The sequence below is a fragment of the Centroberyx gerrardi genome, chromosome 23 (assembly GCF_048128805.1).
Source record: "Centroberyx gerrardi isolate f3 chromosome 23, fCenGer3.hap1.cur.20231027, whole genome shotgun sequence".
In the NCBI taxonomy this organism is placed as follows: Eukaryota; Metazoa; Chordata; class Actinopteri; order Beryciformes; family Berycidae; genus Centroberyx; species Centroberyx gerrardi.
In genome coordinates this window covers 22,113,784-22,138,168 of record NC_136019.1, presented here as the reverse complement: position 1 = coordinate 22,138,168, position 24,385 = coordinate 22,113,784, and the positions used below count along the sequence as shown (strand labels likewise).

Genomic DNA, 24,385 nt, shown 5'->3' with positions numbered 1-24,385 from the left:
ATTTTTGGGCATGAAAATGGTCAAAAACAAAGATACTGAATATTGGCACATCATATCGACAGTTCAGTGTTGGCCTTCAAAAACCCACATCAGTCAAAATGTAGGCCATTTACAACTTCCGAATTTGTAAGTAGGATATGAGGAGGAACATTTAAAGGCGGTGTTGATCCTCCGTACCTCATGAGGTGCGACCTGGAAGGCTGCTGGTGGGAGAAGCTCTGGGAGCGGCCCAGGCTCTGTCGGTCCAGCAGCTCCCTGACTGCGGGGCTGGATGATGGGGAGTTCCTCCTGGACAGCGACAGCGGCCGAGGCTCCGCGGCAGGGTTCGACACGCACGCCGTGAACTGGAGCTTTAGTTTCATATGCTGGCTCAACTGGTGGTGGAAGGGAAGTGGGGGTGGGGGTGTGGAAGAGAACTTCTTAAGTACAATGACGACATTTACATTTTGGCCACTTAGCTGATACTCATCCAGTACAACGATGAATACAACAGGAAAATAAGCTTCAATTCCTGGAACATTAAATGACAACCAAAAATAAGTAGGGTTAGACTGATATCGGGTCAATATTGGCGTTTTATTAAAAATGGGATCTGGTCCAGTCAGTGTGGTCCACCTCTGATATGAAATATATGATGCAGTTTGATTGATAATGGATTTATTATAGAATTGATCAATACTATGCTGGTTGTATTTGGGAAGCCCTTAACCAGACTTGACTCTTATCTGACATTTTGATAGGATTCCACACAAGTATGCATGAATATGTATGATTACTGTAACTCTCCTAGGTTTCAATTATGGCTGCACAATTATCACAAAAATGATCATTGCTAGTGTTTCCCACAAGTTGACAATTTACTTGTCAACTTGGTCATATAATATGAATGCCTCTGATTCGCCAGTTCACTCAACAAGCTCAACGGATCTGCCTGTGATTGGTTACAACGCTCATTTGCTGTTTAGAGCAGTTTGAAACTAAGTTAGAAAACTTAAATGCCAATTAAATGGAATGCAGTAATCGCAATTTTTCACGATTACTATATCGCCATGGCCATAATCGTAATCTCAATTAATATAAAATGAATTGTGCAGCCCTAGTTTCAATGGAGAGTTTTAGTGTCCCATTGTCTAAATGCTGTTTCAGAGGTTTTTCCACCCTAGCAAGAATACAATTCTGGGAAAAACACTGAATACTTACCAAAAATATCAGTATGGGAATTAAAAAAACATATCAGTCAAACCCTAATAAGGGGAACAAAGGTCAGGGCCTTAAAGCCCTTACAGTATACCTGTAACCATAGAAATCGAATAAGAGCTAAGAAGAGACATAGAAGGGGGATAGAGATAGAGGAGAAATGATTCAGTAGGTACGAGGGTGACATGAGGTAATGACATCACAGACACACACACTTGCACTTCCATTATGGCCTTAGGTACCTCAAAGAGTCCAGTCCTGAGTATCTGGAAGGTGACAGTGAAGGAGAGAGTGCTGCCCTTCCTACATTGTCCCAGGTTGTTATGAGGAGACTGGCACACCACTGCCCCCACTTGGTCCTCCTGACCTCCTCCATGACCTGACCCTGACAAGGGGAGGGGTGAATGTATTGGGTGGGATGGGGTGGAGAGGTGAAAGTTGGACAAGGTAATCATCCTTTAGTTATATAGCATGTTTTCGTACACCAGTGTGCAATGCAAAATGCTTTACAGACAAGAAAAACAGATCAACAATGAAAGAAATAAGATAAAATAAAACAATACGATGAAATAAGTGGGAGTGAACAAATGCAGATGTGAGAAAGACGTCAATATATATCGGGGACAGAGGACTGGATAATTTAAAGGTGCTCCACTTAAAGGAATACAGTGAGTTGTGGGAGATTCACTTAGCCATTAAGTGTATGATTAGAACACATAGACTGTAAAAAAAAAAAAAGATGGCTGGAGCCATACTTACTATCACTCAACATAGTGTATGCTAAAGTGTTAGCATGGAGCACTGGAGCCAACAATCTACCCTGGACACATGGATGAATTTGGTGTCTATGTTCTCATTACCTAATGGCTAAGTTGACCAACAGGACAATCTACCAAAAACTGGGTACATTCCTTTATAGCCTAGTGACTAACTGTCAAAAAGGGCTTTAGTTTTTGAGATACCCCTACCGGAGGTAGAACAAAACACAACAATGTTTTTCCTCATCTCTAAGGTCTCCCATATATGAAACGGATTCTTGTATAAAAATATTTTACTGCAAAAATGGTTAAATTGATAGTTATTGTTATACACCCCAAAACTAAAAAAGAACCAAAATATAGCCTGGTCGTATGGGAGTTGAGACATATAAACTCATGTAGATTAATAATACAAGCTCCGAGAGCTTTCAAACTTGACATGCTAGCAGTCAGAAAGTTGCTTAACCTAACAGAAAAAACTGGATGTGAATATATTGATGCATTTGGAAATATAGACCTATGAACACATATCTAAAATAAGCGGAAATGTAAAAAATGAATATCTATGCAGAATGTTTTACATTTACTTTGTAGTAACTCTGCCATGGATTGTCATAGAAACACAGATGTGTCACATGTGTAAATGTAGCTTGCATAGTCTGGGAGTTACATGACTAAATGTATGAGGTGTCCCAAACAAAAGAAAACGAAACATTGACATAATGAAGTCTCCAGTCCAAAACCCATTATTATCATAATCAGGGGTGAGAAGAATATTGACAAATTCAACTCAAGCAGAAGTAATGATACTACAGAGAAAATTAACTTGAGTAAAAGTCAATGAAATTTATGAAATGTCCCAAACAAAAGAAAATGAGAAATTGATATGAAGTCTGCAGTCTTCATAAAATACACGCAAATCCAACTAAAGTATAAGTTATGCTACCGCAGAGAAAAACTTACTAATATGTGATTGATTTAGCTTGCCTGGCTGAGGGAAACCAAGCTCCACTCATCTGATGCTCAAGGTCATCCTCACAGCAAATCAATCAACTGAATCAAGTCTGTTTGAGTTGATCTTATGTAAAACACTTGGCTACTGTTAGGCTACCGGTTGGACCCAGCTGTAGCTATAGCTGTAGCTGTATCGTTGTCTTCATGGATATCTTCATAACCTGACCAGGGCCGGTTTTAGCCTGCTATATTAGGGTGGGCTGGTAGAAATAATAGGTGGGTAACTTGGGCGGTAGGTAGCCCAGAGGTTAGAGAAGCAGACTAGTAGTCCGAAGGTTGCCGGTTCGAATTCCTGGCCAGATGGCACAAAAATCTGGCAACCGGAGGGTTGTCAGAGTCAAGATCAGATGCATAGTTGGGTCCAGAACCTCAATTCCGTGACCATTCTCTGGCTAAGATGTTTTGATGATTTATTTGACTTCTATGGACCTTTTATAAAAAATTTAGCCCCCAGGATTTTTTGCCAAATCCAAGATGGCCGCTGGCGCCATCTTGAAAAATTAACTTTTGAACCAGAGCACCTAGAAGCATGTATGAAGACACTTTTTCGTGTAAGTCGACCACAAGGATTCCGATTCTGACATCAGTTTGATGTTATGACATCATTTTGACCCAGAAATCCAATATGGCCACCATCCAGTAGAGTGAAAATGTGACTTTTGAACGGGAAGGTAAGATGTGGTGTTTGGGGTTTGCCATTTTTACAGTATGTAAGGAAGGAGAATAACAATGGTAAACAATGGTGTTTTTCAGTGAAAATTGTCTATAAAAGACACCTTCTAAAGTACATTTTACTTTTTAAACTATATTTGATCATTTATTCTGGTAGATCATGACATTACCTTTCAAATGATGTATAATACACCAAGGTTTAAACAAATATAACTTGGTTGGCACACTGATTTTGAAGGTATAGGCATTTAGTAAAAAATATGGTAAGACATGTATTATACATGTGTCTGTGTCTCTCTTTGTGTGTTTGTGTGTGTGTGTGTGTGTGTTACTCCCCGTAATGTAAACCTGAGGTAAAAGTAAGTATCAAAATTTTCATGGTATTTTTATCATTATATATTGCTATTTCCTTAACATTCCCACCCAGTTAGGCAAAAATAAAATGAAAATTGAATCACATTTCATAATCTTAAATTATATCTGTTAATAAAGGCTAATCAAATTTCATATTTGCTAGCTTTATCACAATCGCTACCAGTTGTTAACTTTAGCTGTCACACACACACACACACACACACACACACACACACACACACACACACTGGAACATCGTGTTGTCGAGGAGTGTGTGGTCTTATTCAACTCCAACGGCACATACAGGAAGACGCAGAAGAGCAAGCTCATCCAGAAGCTCTCTCTCCAATCTGTAGATCTGCAAGAACACTACATCGCTCTCGTCGACATGGGCATGATCTGGAGGATGGCAACTTCATCAGCAGAAGATTGGCAGACGCAAGATGGCACCCCATACAAGTGGTCGGACTACGTCCACAAGGTGTCATCCATCATCCTTGTCAGCCATGGTGATGCTGACCGTATCATCTGTGTGAACGACCCGTACGACACAGCATACTCGACTAAAGATGACGAGCGAGACCTGCGGGTACAGGGTAAGGCACATGTCCCCAACACCTACATGAAATTGGGCGACCCCTTCCCCTCTGCCAGAGCGTTCAAAACGCTGCTGTGTAGCGTCAGCAACAAGGGGCGGCTGTAAAAACTAACATGCAGCTACCTGACCGACCTTGCACAGAATGTAGATGCAGAGATTGTCTACTCTGTTGGCTCCCACTGCACCAACTTGTCAACCCAGCAACCGATGCAGAACTACAGCTTTGACCAGTCTGAGGCTGACACCATCCTCTTCTCTGCTTATGCAGTTCTGCGCGAGTCAGGCTACAGTGGCCCTGTTGTCATTGATACAGCTGATACCGATGCCTATATCGCAGCAGCGGTCATCTCGCAGCAGCTGCCCGGTATGCTCTGTATCAAGAGAAAGCAGGAGACAGTCTTCTGCCGTGGCCTGGTGACTGAGGAGATGGCAGACTGTATTGTGCAGCTACACTGTATTACAGGCTGTGAGGCCAACTCAGGCTTCTACGGCAAGGGTAAGTCGTCGGTGCATGACGAGGTGGCGAAGAACCCTGTGGCACGACGGCAGCTCTCGCGGTACGGAGATAGCCTTGACCTTGAGGAGGAGGTGGTAGAGGAGCTCTTCGAGTTCACACGACATGTGATCTATGGCGACAAGAAGAGTAGCACCATGACTGAGGCCCGTGCCGCGAAGTGGAAGAGAATGAAGAACAAATCATTCATCCGTCTCCCTCCAGATGCAGATAGCCTACGCCAACACTGCCTCCGTGCCAACTACTTGGCGTATCTAATGCGGCACCCCTCCCTGAAGCACCACCCCTCGCCACTCGGACATGGCTGGGAGCTGGTGGGTGGTCGCTGTCGCCCTGTCCGCCACACGCGACCTGCTCTCCCGAGGCATCTACCTGCACCAGGGCCAGCTGAAGAGAGCGAGGAAGATGAGTGAGGAGGATGAGGAGGAGGAGGGAGATGATGATGTACTGACTTTACCCTTAAATTTCCCCTTAAGCAGCTTCAAAGTTAGAATTTTTTTTTTCCTAACTGTACAACATCACATCCATATTCTGTATCTGCTGTTCCAACTTTCTTGAAGCTCTATTGAATGAAATATTCAAATACAAGACGCCATGTTTTTATGGCTGCACCATTACATCAAATCTATATGTTTGTGTATCATTTTATACACATTTTCCTGTAAGTCAGCATGACATATTTGGTGTCTTTGGAAAACGTGTTATCTTGACTAGAATTTAAAATAAAGTTCTGTGAGTTTGAACAAAGCTTGGCCGTGCAACCTGCGTTTATAATGATGGACCCAGTGGTGGGGGCAGTAGGGAAGAAGAGGTTAAAGTACAGCAGTACCAAGGTAAAATGGGTTTTGACATTAACATCTTTTCAGTGAACATAATTATGAATTGACCCCCAAAACATAAATTGCCATTACTAAACCATACATGTTTGGTAGGCATGGATTCGTAATTATAATAGCTATAGTTTACCATTGTTATTCTCCTTCCTTACATACTGTAAAAATGGCAAACCCCAAACACCACATCTTACCTTCCCGTTCAAAAATTACGTTTTCACTCTACTGGATGGCGGCCATCTTGGATTTCTGGGTCAAAATGATGTCATAACGCCAAACTGATGTCAGAATCGGAATCCTTGTGGTCGACTTACACAAAAAAGTGTCTTCATACATGATTCTAGGTGCTCTGGTTCAAAAGTTTTCAATTTCAATTTCAATTTTTCAAGATGGCGCCAGCGGCCATCTTGGATTTGGCAAAAAATCCTGGGATTTTTGGGAGGGACCAGGGGGCTACATTTTTTATAAAAGGTCCATAGAAGTCAAATCAATCATCAAAACATCTTAGCCAGAGAATGGTCACGGAATTGAGGTTCTGGACCCAATTAGCAAGCTCCTGCCATTGTGCCCTCAGGCCTCTCTAGTTTATGGCTGTGTGTTTGTGTATGGGCTGTTTGGATGGGTTAAATGCAGAAGATTAATTTCCCCATGGGGATTAATAAAGTAGTATTCTATTCTATTTTCTTTTATTCTAATTTATAAAGAACAATTTGAAGCAGGGAAATTGGGAGGTAGTGAAGCAGCATTTCTAAGTTTGTTGCTACCCTATGATTTGAGTCAGTGGAGGGCAGATTAATTTACCCTAAAATAAAAAAAATCCTTCATCCAGATTTTAACATAATCAACTCCATAATATTTCTTTTCATTGGATGAGCTTAGTTCTCAAATAAAATTAAAACCTAATCCAGTGAGACTTCTCACCATAGCCAATATTTACAAAAATAGAAGGTAGTCTTATTCAAACTCAAACAACACTTATTTTCCATTCTGTAGTAATGATTTGGCCAAAAAGAAACTAAAGTGGATGTAAATATTTCAATAAAGGTGTTCTATTTCAATTTCAACCTGATTCAATTGTATCTTTGTTTCCATATATGAAATGTATCATAAATATATTAACATTATAGACCAGCACTTTTCCTCAAGTGACTTTTCTTTGCAGTAACATTGAATTTGTCAATATTCTTCTCACCCCTGATTATGATAATAATGAGTTTTGGACTGGAGACTTCATTATGTCAATGTTTCGTTTTCTTTTGTTTGGGACACCTCATACATTTAGTCATGTAACTCCCTGACTATGCAAGCTACATTTACATATGTGATATTGCTGGATTCAGCACAACCACACCTTTCCAACAAGCCCTGTGTTTTCCCATGGCAGAGTTACTACAAAGTAAATGAGAACATCCTGCATAGATATTCATTTTTTACATTTCCGCTTATTTTAGGTATGTGTTCATAGGTCTATATTTCCTACATGCATCAAGATATTCACATCCAGTTTTTTCTATTAGGTTAAGCAACTTTCTGACTGCTAGCATGTCAAGTTTGAAAGCTCTCGGATGTATAACAATATCTATCAATTTAACCATTTTTGCAGGAAAATATTTTTATACAAGAATCCATTTCATATATGGGAGACCTTAGAGATGAGGAAAAACATTGTTGTGTTTTGTTCTACCTCCGGTAGGGGTATCTCAAAATTTTGGGGGCATTGTCACTAGCCTATTAAGGGTGATCTACATAAACAAAGGAGCTCCGAGAAATATAGCGTAGATTTTAAAGTAACACATGGACTGGAGTTGAAGCTTTTTAAACATCACAAGGTTGTCCACCCCCCACCCCCTCACCCCCCCACCCTTTTTCCTTTGTCTCAGTCAGCAAACATCCCACTCTCTGTACATTCACGATAGGATCAATATCTTGCAGGAAACTCTCAAAAAAGTCAGATTTTCAGCAAAAAGATCTCAGTTTTCCCATTGCCAGCCATGTATTTTGATTTATAGATGTCTGGCCTTGTCCTAGAGTCATGAAACAGAGTCTTTTGGGGGATAATGTCAACAGTAAAAAAGAGATGTAAAGTTTCTGGAGAAGACCAGCTTTGTTCATCTGGTAGCTGACCCAGTCATGACCACAACTGGACCGGTGCAGCTGATTTCAGCTCACAGCAATGCAGACAGTTTACGGCCCTCCCCAGTTTTTATGCAGTTCACACCCCAGGGATTTATTCAGTATTCAGTACGTGAAGTGGAGAATGTAATAATGGACATACCCCACCCAGATATTACCTAATGCTTGATAACATGCAGCAGCACAAATCCTGGCTGCCTGTCAGCTACAGAATCAACTTTAAAATCTTGCTACTTGGCTTATAAAGCTCTGCACGTCTTCATCTCCACATATTTCTGAACTTTTGAGCCCTTACAACACCTACAACATGGACAGATCCCATAGGTGCTCCTCTACACCCCACATAAGTGCCTGGGACTTCATGATTTTTTTAAATTGAAACAAAAATCAACATCAATGTTGCAAACAACTGGAAATAAAGACCTGCCTTTAATAACGTTCAGCTGGCAGATACTTGTTAAAACATGTTGAACTTGTTAAAACATTTTGTCTGCTCTCTCCATAAGCACTGTATCAGAAACTGGCCAGCTGTAAATTGCATCTGCATCAGCATGTGGACGAAATGTTCAGTTAACTAACTGTAACATTAAATGCTCAAATGTATCCATGATAGCAGCTTAGTTAACATCCTTCCAGCTACATTACTATTGGTTTGTGTTAGCCTGGTTGTTGTCTAGCTAATTAGTTAGCTAATAGCAAAAGAAACATCAATGTAGTAATGTTATTGAATAATGGGGATGGGCATTTTCTTTTTCTTTCTTTTTTTTTTTAAATCATGGAGTGAATATCATGAATTTCAGAATCTTAATTTTGGCAGGCTCAACAGTCTATAAAGACATGCTATATCAATTATTCAACTCTGTCCTTATGTAACATATGTAACAATGGCTTGTTTTTAAGTACTTTTACATTTTAAATGACCTACTTTTATTTTTTCCTTTTACTCAAGTAGATTTTTACATCAGTAATTTTACTTGTATACTTGAATATAAGTACTGTTACTTTGTTGAAAGTTTAGTTAAGTAGGATACAGGGGGGCGACAGTAGTCTTCAGGGTAGAGGGCTTGTGTTGTCGTTTTTAATCCCCTGACCAGTTGGGAAAATTTAGGTGAGGAAAGTTAATGAGTAACACTCTCCCCTCCCTCAACAACTACTGTCGAGGTGCCCTTGAGCAAGGAACTGGGCCTTCAACTGCCAGTAAGCATGTGAAAAGTGGGACTTGTACAAAGGTGAAGTCTGTAGTCTTCTGCTATTTACCCTCGGGTGTCCAGACCAGACGGACAGCCAGGAAGTCCTGCAGGTTGTTCAGCAGGGTGTATTTGACCCGGAAGTGGTCTTGAGGCCTGACGGCACTGGGACAGGAAGCCGTCATCACCAGCCGAGGACGATCCAACCGCACGCTGGGCAGCGAGTAATGGGTGGAGATATACCTGGACCGGAAGCCAAGAGAGAACAATATATTTATGATCTCTGAACATCTCCATAGGCAATGGAAGAGTGTTTCTGTACTACGTTTATACAGCAGTCTATATTATTATCTATTATCTTGTGTTAATAGTCTGAACCTGAGCTTTGTAACATACTTTCCCATACTTCTGAGATTTCTAAATCCATATCATTACTCCACGTTATTCTTTCAATGTCAGAGGATTTTTTGGATTTGTCTATAAGTATGTTATATCTATATGACATCTGTCCACAGCCACAAGAAAGGGATACAATCACCTTTGCTAAAGTCGACAGAGGTGGTTTCGGAGGAGAATAATGTTGAATAATCCGCGTGTGATTTTTTTGCCGCACAGCTAAAATTGAAATTGCAAGCACGGACCTAAATATACAAACTTGCAAAATTAAGCTTGCAACCACAGACCTACATTTATAAACTTGCAAAACCAAGTTTACAAGCACAAACATAAATGTACAAGCTCAGTTTTGTGACATTTAAAATTCCATATAGAATTCCACCAATAGTAAAGACAAACAGCATATGATCCATTGAGGTTATCAAAATATCTGGAGCCCATCTATGGCAAACATAGCAAGGCAAGTATAAAAAAAAACATGATATGATAATTGAGAATAAAGAACAAAGGGTGTAGGACATGAAAGACACAGGAGGAGGCAAGGCAGCCTTTAATTTCAAAATAGGGGGTAGATAATTTTATGGAAGCTCTAGTGTGCCAACCTAATTATTACTGACTAGTTCAGTGATGAATTATTATTGATTAATTAAGAAATACATTTAAAAACAAAATTTATTTAATCACTGCATAAAATGTTTTACAAATGTATCTATTAATTAATCAGTAATAATTAATCATTGAACTAGTCTATAATAATTAGGCTGGCACACTAGAGCCTCCATAAATTTAGCCTGGAACAGAATAAACCATCAGGTACCTGGTGAAGGGGAATTTTGGGGTGGACCACTGTAACACAGCGACCAGCGGGACCTCCAGACCCTAGAGAAACAACAAACACAAACTTAGTACAACATGTAATTTCCCACTTTCTTTATTCACTTTCATTTGCACAGAAAATGTGATGTCAGGGTGTTTGCAAGTTTCCTCAAGGTAAATCCAAGATGACATTTTCTGACCACAGGGTGACAGAACCTGCAACACATTTGTAGATAAACTCACAGCAAAGCCCTTTACATTTTTTGCCCTACCAACATCAAACTTGGTACAAAGCCTTAAAGTCGAGATGAAATGAAAAATGCCTTTTTAACCCTTTTAGATCACATCCCCGGTCATATTATGCACCTATTTAACAATATATGCCAAAAAAAATACAAAAAATCAATTTCTTTGTATTCTTATATCAAAATTCAATCATGTTTTCTTCCTGTAAAACAAAATATGCCGTGTGCTTACGTAAGCATGTCCATAACCAATTTCAACCAATAATATCATGACATCCACCCATCAATCAATCTTCAACTTTTAGCGCACAGAGCTAACATTCATTAGCGTTAGCTAGCTAGCAACAGCATGGTACTTCGGTGTGTCTTCGGGTGTTATGACACGCCCACTTTTCAACGTTCAAATCAAATTCCTCCCAACGTTATGTCCCGCCTGTCTTTCCTGTTTCACTCGGAAATACGTCACGATACGGAAGTTAGATACTCTCAAAATGCCGTTTCATCTCGACTTTAAGACACTGAGATACATCTATACTACAGTATTTACTCTATACTTACATTATTGTTGCTTGATTTTAATTGTTCCAGATTGGCCCAAAGGATGACTTCATTGTTTGTGGGGGGTTATGTTTACTGTTGTTAAGGTTGTGTTTTTAAATCCATGTGCTGGGATTAAGGACATAACGCTTAACTCTTTTAAAACTCAACTTTTTCCTAAACTTTTCTTTCGTTCTCTCTCTGTTCGTACCAGTTTCCATCCCTCAGACCATAATTTCTAGATTCTGACCTCACGCTAGTCATCCTTGAACTGATATATATATATATATGTATCAGTTCAAGGATGATATATGGATGATGATATATATATAATATACGTATATACTGATATATTAAAGATAAAGTGTAAAGATGCAGTATCTATAAGGCTCTATAAACCTTACAAATGGAACACACAAAGTACATTAAAATTAGAATTCCTTGCCCCCATCAAGGATTTTAAAGCAATGATATCGCGTATGTTATATGATTTCTATGTTGCGATTGCTTTTTTTGTGCCTGTATGTTGCTAGCTGACTGAATTGTACTGTGTATTTTCTTTGTCATCTTTATAATTTTTGGTTCTCAGGTCACTCTTGAAAAAGATATCTCAATCTCAGTGAGACTACCCAATTAAATAAAGGATAAATGGAAAGCAAAAGAAGTTCTCTCTCTTCCTCCCCCTTTCTTCTCCCCTCCACCCCCCACTCGTTTCACCTCGCTGGAGTCTTCCTCGGCTTGGTCTCGTAGCTGCAGCTGGAACAGGAAGTTTTGTTCCTCCAGGGCGCTGAGCATGCTGGGTAAGCGTGACGACTCGCTGTCCACCCGGTAGAACGAAGCCATGGCGACCTCGGCCGATTGGTGGCTTAACGGGGGGAAGGGGAGAGAGGAGCGTTTGTTAGGATTTGATAAGAGCCCAGCTAAGGCAGTTTCTGACAAATCCTTGTGGAAATGCCGGACTGAAATGACCGGGAGAATTATCGGAAAGAGCTTCAGCCCAGGACACTATTAAGTACTATCTAATTTAAAAACTGAAACATACAAACATCTCTGTCCATCCTAACTGACTGACTGATTCAGTAATTAATACTTCAATAACTGTGTGCTTTGTTAGTGTAAAACTCTTGATATTAGGATTTTCCGAAATGTCTATGAGTATGAATGGGAAATGTACTTCCAGAACCAGGGCAACTGAAAAAGGGTGTGGGACGTTTCGGCTCTAGACAGCTAATGTTGATGTGGTCAGTTAGCCTCCTTAGCTAAAGATAAAGACTTTAGACTCATGCCTCATATCCACCTGACTGACCCCCTGCTGACTGACTGACAGATTGAGGAACCAGTCGTCTGAATGAATAAATTAATATATACTTGCCAGACATTATCGACGATGAGAACTGAACCATCGGGCATCATGGGAAGGTAGGAGGAGTTGTAGTTGGGAAGGATCTTCACATCTCTGACGCAAACCTCCTCCTGAGAGCTGGAGTTCAACACTGAGAGAGAGTGAGAGGAGTAGAGGAAAACAGGAGGTAGGAAATTGAGGGAAAAGAGAGATGGAGAAAGAGATTGGGTGAATACAAATAGATCAGGAAGGAGGTAGAGAGGATCACCAGAGGGGTGGAGACAGACAGGAAGAGATGGAAGGGCACAACAGTGAGGGTTCAGGACTATTTTAGTGCCACTGTCTAATAGTATTTTAGGGTTACACTGATAAGAATTTTTGAAGGCCGATATCTATATTTTTTAAATTTCTGCTGCCGATAACTGCTGATATTTTGTGTCGATATCAGTATCTTTAAATTTGCCCATTTTCATTCATACATTATTCATACATTTCTACTTAACATATCAGAGTTGGAATTTTCACTTTCATATAACCCCCATTTGCTCTATATTCTTATTTTTATAGTATTTTTCTTTGATGTATCCTATTTGCTGCTGCAAAGACACAGTTTCCCCATAGGGATCATTACGGTATCTAATCTAGTCCTGATAACCACACTCCAAACCCATGCATTCATGTTAGCACACAAAATAGGCTTGCCCATGCAGACAATGGACATTTCCCCAAGTGATAAAAGATGGACTTAGAATAGATGTTAAAATACTCTCATATTTATACTAAAATACACATTAGTTTCAATTTTCAAGACAACATTCTAACTAGAAAGGTGCATTTTCTGGAGAAAATGCGTGTGATTGCTGAGCGTGCAAACTGTGGCACTGGTGCAGTTTAGTGTGGGTACAGCTCACCCTTTCTGTTGGCTGTCTGTGACTGGTCTATCACTCTCCTCTTTCCCTCTTTCTTATCCTATGGCTGTATCTATGTCACATATTTCTGTCTGTGTGTGTGTGTGTGTGTGTGTGTGTGTGTGTGTGTGCGTGCGGGTGGATGTGTACGTACCAGCAGCTGTATGTGTGTGTGTGTGTGTGTGTGTGTGTGCGCGCGTGTTTTTGAACATGACTGTGGATCGTCTGTTCAAACTGAAACGGCTGAAGCAAAGTATAATATGTGTATGTAATGTTAAAACTGTGAGAAATGTGGCAGTTTAAAACACTTCTGTGAAGGAGCTGTAATGAGTGTCAAAGTGATAAGTAATAATGTTAGAAATGTACTAAAATTTCATAATAGTAACAAGTACAAAAGTAAGAAAATATGTAGGAAGGCTTATGTGTAAAAGGTGGAAGGAGATAGTAGGAAGACTATTTTGTAAAATCTGAAAGGAATAAGGAGTATGAATAGCAGGTATGAAGAGTAGGTATATATTCAGTAGAAAAAAACAGAAAGTAAGAAAGTGGCAAGTATGAAAATATGTAAAAGACATGTTAAAATGGAGAAGAGTGAAAAAAGGACAAGTGGAGAAGAGCTGCATGTGTAAGACAGCAGCAGTGGAACAGAAAGTAGTGTGACAGAGTGGAGCCCTAGTGTTGAACAAACGTTAATAACTCAAAAACTATACATCATATTGTTTATATATTTACATTGTGAGTGAGAGCAGAAGTAGCTGAAGAGTTTAATATATAACATATGTATGTAATGTTAAAGTTGTGGAAGTGATTGAAGGTTGAAAGACAAAATCTGTTCAAAAAAGGCACACACAATATAGCACTGGTGTCGAACAAACATCCATATCTCAAAAACTACAAATCCCATCACTTAGATATTTACATTGTGATACACAGAAGAAGTATGTGAAGAGTTTGATATATAATATAAGTATGTAGTGTGAAAATTGTGGGAGGTACTACAGTTTAAATACTGCAAGTGTAAAAAGAAAAAGCTGTTTAAAGTAGTCAAAAGACTGTAAAGCAGTAGTGTTGAACAAACGTCCCTAACTCAAAAACTACAAGTGCTATCACTTAGATATTTACATTGTGAGTGACAGAAGAAATAGCCAAAGAATTTGATGTAAAATATATGTCTGTAGTGTCAAAATTGTGGGAATAGTGACAGTTTTGAAAAGTGTACAAGACAAGGCTGTTCAAAGGAGAGAGAAGTACTGTAAAACAGTTTTGCACTAGTGTTGAACAAACGTCCCTAACTCAAAAAGTATAAAAGCTATGAGTTAGATATTGACATTGTGAGTGGCAGAAGAAGTAGCTGAACAGTTTGATATCTAATATGTGGATGTAGTGTGAAAGTTGTGGGAGTCATGACCGTTTAAGAAAAGTGAATATTTAGTGACAATCACAGCCTCTACAGTCTGTAGAGTCTGCTAGAGTGAGTGATGACATCACGCACTCTAGCATTTGAACAGTCCTCCCATAGACTTACATTGTAAAATAGAAAAATAGAAAAATGTAGAATATTTTAAAAAGTAGAAATCAGATTGCTTATAAAAATACAAGCACGCATCTCCTAAAGAAGCCGAACAGTGGAAAGTTTGAACGGAGTCTCTAGGTGAAAGTATGTGGAAGGAGTTAGGTGCCGAAGAAATGTTTGGGGGGAATATTACCTGCATTACTAGAAAGGTGCATTTTCTGGAGAAAATGCGTGTGATTGCTGAGCGTGCAAACTGTGGCATATGTGGTGTGTGTAGGCACGTGTGGGCGTGGGTGTGTCCGTGTGCGTGTTTCTTAACATGACTGACCGTGGATCGTCTGTTTAAATTGAAACGGCTGAACCAAAGTATATGTGTATGTAATGTTAAAACTGTGGGAAATGTGGCAGTTTAAAACACTTCTTTGAAGGAGCTGTAATGAGTGTCCAAGTGATAAGTAATGATGTTAGAAATGTACTAAAATGTAAAAATAGTGAGAAGAAAAGGGTGAGCAAATGTGTAAAAGACACGTTAAAATGGAGAAGAGTGAAAAAATGAGAAGTGTGTGTGTCCAACAACGTGAGTGAGAGAAATGCTGGAAGGTACTAGTAGTATGAAAAGTAGGAAGAGTAAGAAGGCAGTGACAAGTAATAATGTTAGAAATGTACTAAAATGTAATAATACTAACAAGTAAAAAAGGTATGAAAATATGTAAAAGACATGTTGAAATGGAGAAGAGTGAAATAAGCACAAGAGCTGCATATGTAAGAGAGCAGCAGTGCAGCAGAAACTACTGTGAAAAAGAGTGGAAATGTACTAAAATATACTAAAATGTAACAGTACTAAGAAGTAAAAAGGTATAAAAATGTGCAGTTGGTAGGAAGAGTAGGAAGGCTTATGTGAAAAGCTGGAAGGTACTAGTAGTATGAAGAGTAGGAAGGCAGTGACAAGTAATAATGTTAGAAATGTACTAAAATGTAATAATACTAACAAGTAAAAAAGGTATGAAAATATGTAAAAGACATGTTGAAATGAAGAAGAGTGAAATAAGCACAAGTGCTGCATGTGTAAGAGAGGAGGAGTGCAGCAGAAAATACTGTGAAATAGAGTGGGAATGTTCTAAAATGTACTAAAATGTAACAGTACTAAGAAGTAAAAAGGTATAAAAATATGTAGTTGGTAGGAAGACTACGAAGGCTAAAAAAACTTTCTGTTAGTAGGAAGGCTTATGTGAAAAGCTGGAAGGTACTGGTAGTATGAAGAGTAGGAAGGCAGTGACAAGTAATAATGTTAGAAATGTACTAAAATGTAATAATACTAAGAAGTAAAAAAGGTATGAAAGTATGTAAAAGACACGTTGAAATGGAGAAGAGTGAAATAAGCAGAAGAGCTGCATGTGTAAGAGAGCAGCAGAAACTACTGTGAAATAGAGTGGAAATGTACTAAACTATACTAAAATGTAACAATACTAAGAAGTAAAAAGGTATAAAAATGTGCAGCTGGTAGGAAGAGTAGGAAGGCTTATGTGAAAAGCTGGAAGGTACTAGTAGTATGAAGAGTAGGAAGGCAGTGACAAGTAATAATTTTAGAAATGTACTAAAATGTAATAATACTAAGAAGTAAAAAAGGTATGAAAATATGTAAAAGACATGTTGAAATGGAGAAGAGTGAAATAAGGACAAGTGGAGAAGAGCTGCATGTGTAAGAGAGCAGCAGTGGAACAGAAAGTAGTGTGACAGAGTGGAGCCCTAGTGTCGAACAAACGTTAATAACTCAAAAACTATACATCATATTGCTTATATATTTACATTGTGAGTGAGAGCAGAAGTAGCTGAAGAGTTTATTATATAACATATGTATGTAATGTTAAAGTTGTGGAAGTGATTGAAGGTTAAAAGACAAAATCTGTTCAAAAAAGGCACACACAATATAGCACTGGTATCGAACAAACATCCATATCTCAAAAACTACAAATCCCATCACTTAGATATTTACATTGTGATACACGGAAGAAGTATGTGAAGAGTTTGATATATAATATAAGTACGTAGTGTGAAAATTGTGGGAGGTACTACAGTTTAAATACTGCAAGTGTAAAAAGAAAAAGCTGTTTAAAGTAGTCAAAAGACTGTAAAGCAGTAGTGTTGAACAAACGTCCCTAACTCAAAAACTACAAGTGCTATCACTTAGATATTTACATTGTGAGTGACAGAAGAAATAGCCAAAGAATTTGATGTAAAATATATGTCTGTAGTGTGAAAATTGTGGGAATAGTGACAGTTTAGAAAAGTGTACAAGACAAGGCTGTTCAAAGGAGAGAAAAGTACTGTAAAACACAGTTTTGCACTAGTGTTGAACAAACGTCCCTAACTCAAAACATATAAAAGCTATGAGTTAGATATTGACATTGTGAGTGGCAGAAGAAGTAGCTGAACAGTTTGATAACTAATATGTGGATGTAGTGTGAAAGTTGTGGGAGTCATGACTGTTTAAGAAAATTGAATATTTAGTGACAATCACAGCCTCTACAGTCTGTAGAGTCTGCTAGAGTGCGTGATGACATCACGCACTCTAGCATTTGAACAGTCCTCCCATAGACTTACATTGTAAAATAGAAAAATAGAAAAAAGTAGAATATTTTAAAAAGTAGAAATCAGATTGCTTATAAAAATACAAGCACGCATCTCCTAAAGAAGCCGAACAGTGGAAAGTTTGAACGGAGTCTCGAGGTGAAAGTATGTGGAAGGAGTTAGGTGCCGAAGAAATGTACGGTGGGGAATATTATCTGCAATACCAGAAAGGTGCATTTTCTGGAGAAAATGCGTGTGATTGCTGAGCGTGCAAACTGTGGCACTGGTGCAGTTTAGTGTGGGTACAGCTCACCCTTTCTGTTGGCTGTCTGTGACTGGTCTATCACTCTCCTCTTTCCCTCTTTCTTATCCTATGGCTGTATCTATGTCACATATTTCTGTCTGTGTGTGTGTGTGTGTGTGTGTGTGTGTGTGTGTGTGTGTGTGTGTGTGTGCGTGCGTGCGGGTGGATGTGTACATACCAGCAGCTGTATGTGTGTGTGTGTGTGTGTGTGTGTGTGTGTGCGCACGCGTGTTTTTGAACATGACTGTGGATCGTCTGTTCAAACTGAAACGGCTGAAGCAAAGTTTAATATGTGTATGTAATGTTAAAACTGTGAGAAATGTGGCAGTTTAAAACACTTCTGTGAAGGAGCTGTAATGAGTGTCAAAGTGATAAGTAATGATGTTAGAAATGTACTAAAATGTAAAAATAGTGAGAAGAAAAGGGTGAGCAAATGTGTAAAAGACACATTAAAATGGAGAAGAGTGAAATAAGCACAAGAGCTGCATGTGTAAGAGAGCAGCAGAGCAGCAGAAACTACTGTGAAAAAGAGTGGAAATGTACTAAAATATACTAAAATGTAACAATACTAAGAAGTAAAAAGGTATAAAAATATGCAGTTGGTAGGAAGAGTAGGAAGGCTTATGTGAAAAGCTGGAAGGTACTAGTAGTATGAAGAGTAGGAAGGCAGTGACAAGTAATAGTTAGAAATGTACTAAAATGTAACAGTACTAAGAAGTAAAAAGGTATAAAAATGTGTAGTTGGTAGGAAGACTATGAAGGCGAACAAACTATCTGTCCTGATGCCCTGGAGGGGCATCAGGACAGATAGTAGGAAGGCTGATGTGAAAAGCTGGAGGGTACTAGTAGTATGAAGAGTAGGAAGGCAGTGACAAGTAATAATGGTAGAAATGTACTAAAATGTACTAATACTAACAAGTAAAAAAGGTATGAAAATATGTAAAAGACATGTTGAAATGGAGAAGAGTGAAATAAGCAGAAGAGCTGCATGTGTAAGAGAGCAGCAGTGCAGCAGAAACTACTGTGAAAAAGAGTGGAACACTAGTGTCAAACAAACGTTAATATCTCAAAAACTATACATCGTATCGCTTATATATTGACATTGTGAGTGAGAGCAGAAGTAGCTGAAGGGTTTGATGTATAATATGTGTATGTAGTATTAAAGTTGTGTGAACTGTCACAGTTTTAAAATGTGTGAATTTAGTAAAAAGTACAGCCTGTAAAGTCTGCTAGAGTGAGTTGTGACATCACGCACTCTAGCGTAGCTCCATAGGCTGCCATTATAAAGGTTTAAAAAAGTATAAAACTTAAACTGTGATTACTCAAAAAGTACAAAAGGTATCAAAAAGCTGAATAAGACTGATAAAGTACTAAAAGTGGTGACCCGTTTAAAGTTTGAATGGAGTTTCTAGCTTAAAGTATGAAAGAGTAGTTAGAGTTCAAAGAGGGCATGGTTTGAACATTCCGCCCATAGACTTCCATTGTAAAAAAAAGTAGAAAAAAGTAGAATGGTTTAAAAAGTATAAAAGATATCAAAAAGTTGAATTCACGCCCGAATGTCCAAAACAAGCTGAAAGTTTTAAAGTTTGAACGGAGTTTCTAGCTAAAAGTATGAAGAAGTAGATAGGTGCCAAAAAAGTGTACGGAAGAAAAAGAATAATAATAAAGAGCGAGAATATTATACCTGTGATTGCTGGGGCAGCAATCACACAATAATAAATAGTGGGAATATTATACCTGTGATTGCTGAGTCAGCAATCACACAATAATAATAATAACTAGAAAGGTGCATTTTCTGGAGAAAATGCGTGTGATTGCTGAGCGTGCAAACTGTGGCATATGTGGTGTGTGTAGGCACGTGTGGGCGTGGGTGTGTCCGTGTGCGTGTTTCTTAACATGACTGACCGTGGATCGTCTGTTTAAATTGAAACGGCTGAACCAAAGTATATGTGTATGTAATGTTAAAACTGTGGGAAATGTGGCAGTTTGAAACACTTCTTTGAAGGAGCTGTAATGAGTGTCCAAGTGATAAGTAATGATGTTAGAAATGTACTAAAATGTAAAAATAGTGAGAAGAAAAGGGTGAGCAAATGTGTAAAAGACACGTTAAAATGGAGAAGAGTGAAAAAATGAGAAGTGTGTGTGTCCAACAACGTGAGTGAGAGAAATGCTGGAAGGTAAGTATGAAAAGTAGGAAGAGTAAGAAGGCAGTGACAAGTAGTAATGTTAGAAATGTACTAAAATGTAATAATACTAACAAGTAAAAAGGTATGAAAATATGTAAAAGACATGTTAAAATGGAGAAGAGTGAAAAAAGGACAAGTGGAGAAGAGCTGCATGTGTAAGAGAGCAGCAGTGGAACAGAAAGTAGTGTGACAGAGTGGAGCCCTAGTGTCGAACAAACGTTAATAACTCAAAAACTATACATCATATTGCTTATATATTTATATTGTGAGTGAGAGCAGAAGTAGCTGAAGAGTTTAATATATAACATATGTATGTAATGTTAAAGTTGTGGAAGTGATTGAAGGTTGAAAGACAAAATCTGTTCAAAAAAGGCACACACAATATAGCACTGGTGTCGAACAAACATCCATATCTCAAAAACTACAAATCCCATCACTTAGATATTTACATTGTGATACACAGAAGAAGTATGTGAAGAGTTTGATATATAATATAATTATGTAGTGCGAAAATTGTGGGAAGTACTACAGTTTAAATACTGCAAGTGTAAAAAGAAAAAGTTGTTTAAAGTAGTCAAAAGACTGTAAAGCAGTAGTGTTGAACAAACGTCCCTAACTCAAAAACTACAAGTGCTATCACTTAGATATTTACATTGTGAGTGACAGAAGAAATAGCCAAAGACTTTGATGTAAAATTTATGTCTGTAGTGTGAAAATTGTGGGAATAGTGACAGTTTTGAAAAGTGTACAAGACAAGGCTGTTCAAAGGAGAGAAAAGTACTGTAAAACACAGTTTTGCACTAGTGTTGAACAAACAGCCCTAACTCAAAAAGTATAAACATTATGGCTTAGATATTGACATTGTGAGTGGCAGAAGAAGTAGCAGAACAGTTTGATATCTAATATGTGGATGTAGTGTGAATGTTGTGGGAGTGATGACAGTTTAAGAAAATTGAATATTTAGTAAAAATCACAGCCTCTACAGTCTTTAGAGTCTGCTAGAGTGAGTGATGACATCACGCACTCTAGCGTTCGAACAGTCCTCCCATAGACTTACATTGTAAAACAGAAAAATAGAAAAAAGTAGAATATTTTAAAAAGTAGACATCAGATTGCTTATAAAAATACAAGCACGCATCTCCTAAAGAAGCCGAACAGTGGAAAGTTTGAACGGAGTCTCTAGGTGAAAGTATGTGGAAGGAGTTAGGTGCCGAAGAAATGTACGGTGGGGAATATTATCTGCAATACTAGAAAGGTGCATTTTCTGGAGAAAATGCGTGTGATTGCTGAGCGGGCAAACTGTTGCTCGTGACAGCCCATAGTAACGAATACCTAGCATATGTGGTGTGTGTAGGCACGTGTGGGCGTGGGCGTGGGCGTGTGCGTGTTTCTTAACATGACTGACCGTGGATCGTCTGTTCAAATTGAAACGGCTGAACCAAAGTATAATATGTGTATGTAATGTTAAAACTGTGAGAAATGTGGCAGTTTAAAACACTTCTGTGAAGGAGCTGTAATGAGTGTCAAAGTGATAAGTAATAATGTTAGAAATGTACTAAAATTTCATAATAGTAACAAGTACAAAAGTAAGAAAATATGTAGGGAGGCTTATGTGTAAAAGGTGGAAGGAGATAGTAGGAAGACTATTTTGTAAAATCTGGAAGGTACAAGGAGTATGAATAGCAGGTATGAAGAGTAGATATATATTCAGTTGAAAAAAACAGAAAATACTAAAGTGACAAGTAATAATGTTAGAAATGTACTAAAATGTAACAGTACTAAGAAGTAAAAAGGTATAAAAATATGTAGTTGGTAGGAAGACTACGAAGGCTAACAAACTATCTGTTAGTAGGAAGGCTTATGTGAAAAGCTGGAAGGTACTAGTAGTATGAAGAGTAGGAAGGCAGTGACAAGTAATAATGTTAGAAATGTACTAAAATGTAATAATACTAACAAGTAAAAAAGGTATGAAAATATGTAAAAGACATGTTGAAATGAAGAAGAGTGAAATAAGCACAAGTGCTGCATGTGTAAGAGAGGAGGAGTGCAGCAGAAAATACTGTGAAATAGAGTGGGAATGTTCTAAAATGTACTAAAATGTAACAGTACTAAGAAGTAAAAAGGTATAAAAATATGTAGTTGGTAGGAAGACTACGAAGGCTAACAAACTATCTGTTAGTAGGAAGGCTTATGTGAAAAGCTGGAAGGTACTAGTAGTATGAAGAGTAGGAAGGCAGTGACAAGTAATAATGTTAGAAATGTACTAAAATGTAATAATACTAACAAGTAAAAAAGGTATGAAAATATGTAAAAGACATGTTGAAATGAAGAAGAGTGAAATAAGCACAAGTGCTGCATGTGTAAGAGAGGAGGAGTGCAGCAGAAAATACTGTGAAATAGAGTGGGAATGTTCTAAAATGTACTAAAATGTAACAGTACTAAGAAGTAAAAAGGTATAAAAATATGTAGTTGGTAGGAAGACTACGAAGGCTAAAAAAAATTTCTGTTAGTAGGAAGGCTTATGTGAAAAGCTGGAAGGTACTGGTAGTATGAAGAGTAGGAAGGCAGTGACAAGTAATAATGTTAGAAATGTACTAAAATGTAATAATACTAACAAGTAAAAAAGGTATGAAAGTATGTAAAAGACATGTTGAAATGAAGAAGAGTGAAATAAGCAGAACAGCTGCATGTGTAAGAGAGCAGCAGAGCAGCAGAAACTACTGTGAAAAAGACTGGAACACTAGTGTCAAACAAACGTTAATATCTCAAAAAGTATACATCGCATCACTTATATATTGACATTGTGAGTGAGAGCAGAAGCAGCTGAAGGGTTTGATGTATAATATGTGTATGTAGTATTAAAGTTGTGTGAACTGTCACAGTTTTAAAATGTGTGAATTTAGTAAAAAGTGCAGCCTGTAAAGTCTGCTAGAGTGAATTGTGACATCACGCACTCTAGCGTAGCTCCATAGGGTCCCATTATAAAGGTTGAAAAAAGTATAAAACGTAAACTGCGATTACTCAAAAAGTACAAAAGGTATGAAAAAGCTGAATTAAAGTGATAAAGTACTAAAAGTGGTGACCCGTTTAAAGTTTGAATGGAGTTAATAGCTTAAAGTATGAAAGAGTAGTTAGAGTTCAAAGAGGGCATGGTTTTAACATTCCGCCCATAGACTTCCATTGTAAAAAAAAGTAGAAAAAAGTAGAATAGTTTAAAAAGTAGAATAGATATCAAAAAGTTGAATACACGCGCCTATGTCCTAAACAAGCTGAACATTTTAAAGTTTGAACGGAGTTTCTAGCTAAAAGTATGAAGGAGTAGATAGGTGCCAAAAAAGTGTACGGATTAATAATAATAATAATAATAATAATAATAATAAATAGTGGGAATATTATACCTGTGATTGCTGAGTCAGCAATCACACAACTAGAAAGGTGCATTTTCTGGAGAAAATGCGTGTGATTGCTGAGCGTGCAAACTGTGGCATATGTGGTGTGTGTAGGCACGTGTGGGCGTGGGTGTGTCCGTGTGCGTGTTTCTTAACATGACTGACCGTGGATCGTCTGTTTAAATTGAAACGGCTGAACCAAAGTATATGTGTATGTAATGTTAAAACTGTGGGAAATGTGGCAGTTTAAAACACTTCTTTGAAGGAGCTGTAATGAGTGTCCAAGTGATAAGTAATGATGTTAGAAATGTACTAAAATGTAAAAATAGTGAGAAGAAAAGGGTGAGCAAATGTGTAAAAGACACGTTAAAATGGAGAAGAGTGAAAAAATGAGAAGTGTGTGTGTCCAACAACGTGAGTGAGAGAAATGCTGGAAGGTAAGTATGAAAAGTAGGAAGAGTAAGAAGGCAGTGACAAGTAGTAATGTTAGAAATGTAATAAAATGTAATAATACTAACAAGTAAAAAGGTATGAAAATATGTAAAAGACATGTTAAAATGGAGAAGAGTGAAAAAAGGACAAGTGGAGAAGAGCTGCATGTGTAAGAGAGCAGCAGTGGAACAGAAAGTAGTGTGACAGAGTGGAGCCCTAGTGTCAAACAAACGTTAATAACTCAAAAACTATACATCATATTGCTTATATATTTATATTGTGAGTGAGAGCAGAAGTAGCTGAAGAGTTTAATATATAACATATGTATGTAATGTTAAAGTTGTGGAAGTGATTGAAGGTTGAAAGACAAAATCTGTTCAAAAAAGGCACACACAATATAGCACTGGTGTCGAACAAACATCCATATCTCAAAAACTACAAATCCCATCACTTAGATATTTACATTGTGATACATAGAAGAAGTATGTG

The 24,385-nt window shown here is 38.0% G+C and overlaps 1 protein-coding gene across 1 annotated transcript in view; it reads right to left on the bottom strand.

Moving 5' to 3' along the window:
• The window catches only part of trappc14 (trafficking protein particle complex subunit 14), a 113,258-nt gene that overhangs the window by 4,049 nt on the left and 84,824 nt on the right, over window positions 1-24,385 (bottom strand). The window contains exons 5-11 of the mRNA XM_078281843.1: window positions 12,627-12,747; window positions 11,972-12,119; window positions 10,474-10,535; window positions 9,331-9,503; window positions 8,040-8,042; window positions 1,440-1,582; window positions 178-374 (exon numbers count right to left, since the gene is read on the bottom strand). Coding sequence (XP_078137969.1) covers window positions 178-374; window positions 1,440-1,582; window positions 8,040-8,042; window positions 9,331-9,503; window positions 10,474-10,535; window positions 11,972-12,119; window positions 12,627-12,747 — 847 coding nt within the window. The remainder of the gene's footprint in view (window positions 1-177; window positions 375-1,439; window positions 1,583-8,039; window positions 8,043-9,330; window positions 9,504-10,473; window positions 10,536-11,971; window positions 12,120-12,626; window positions 12,748-24,385) is intronic.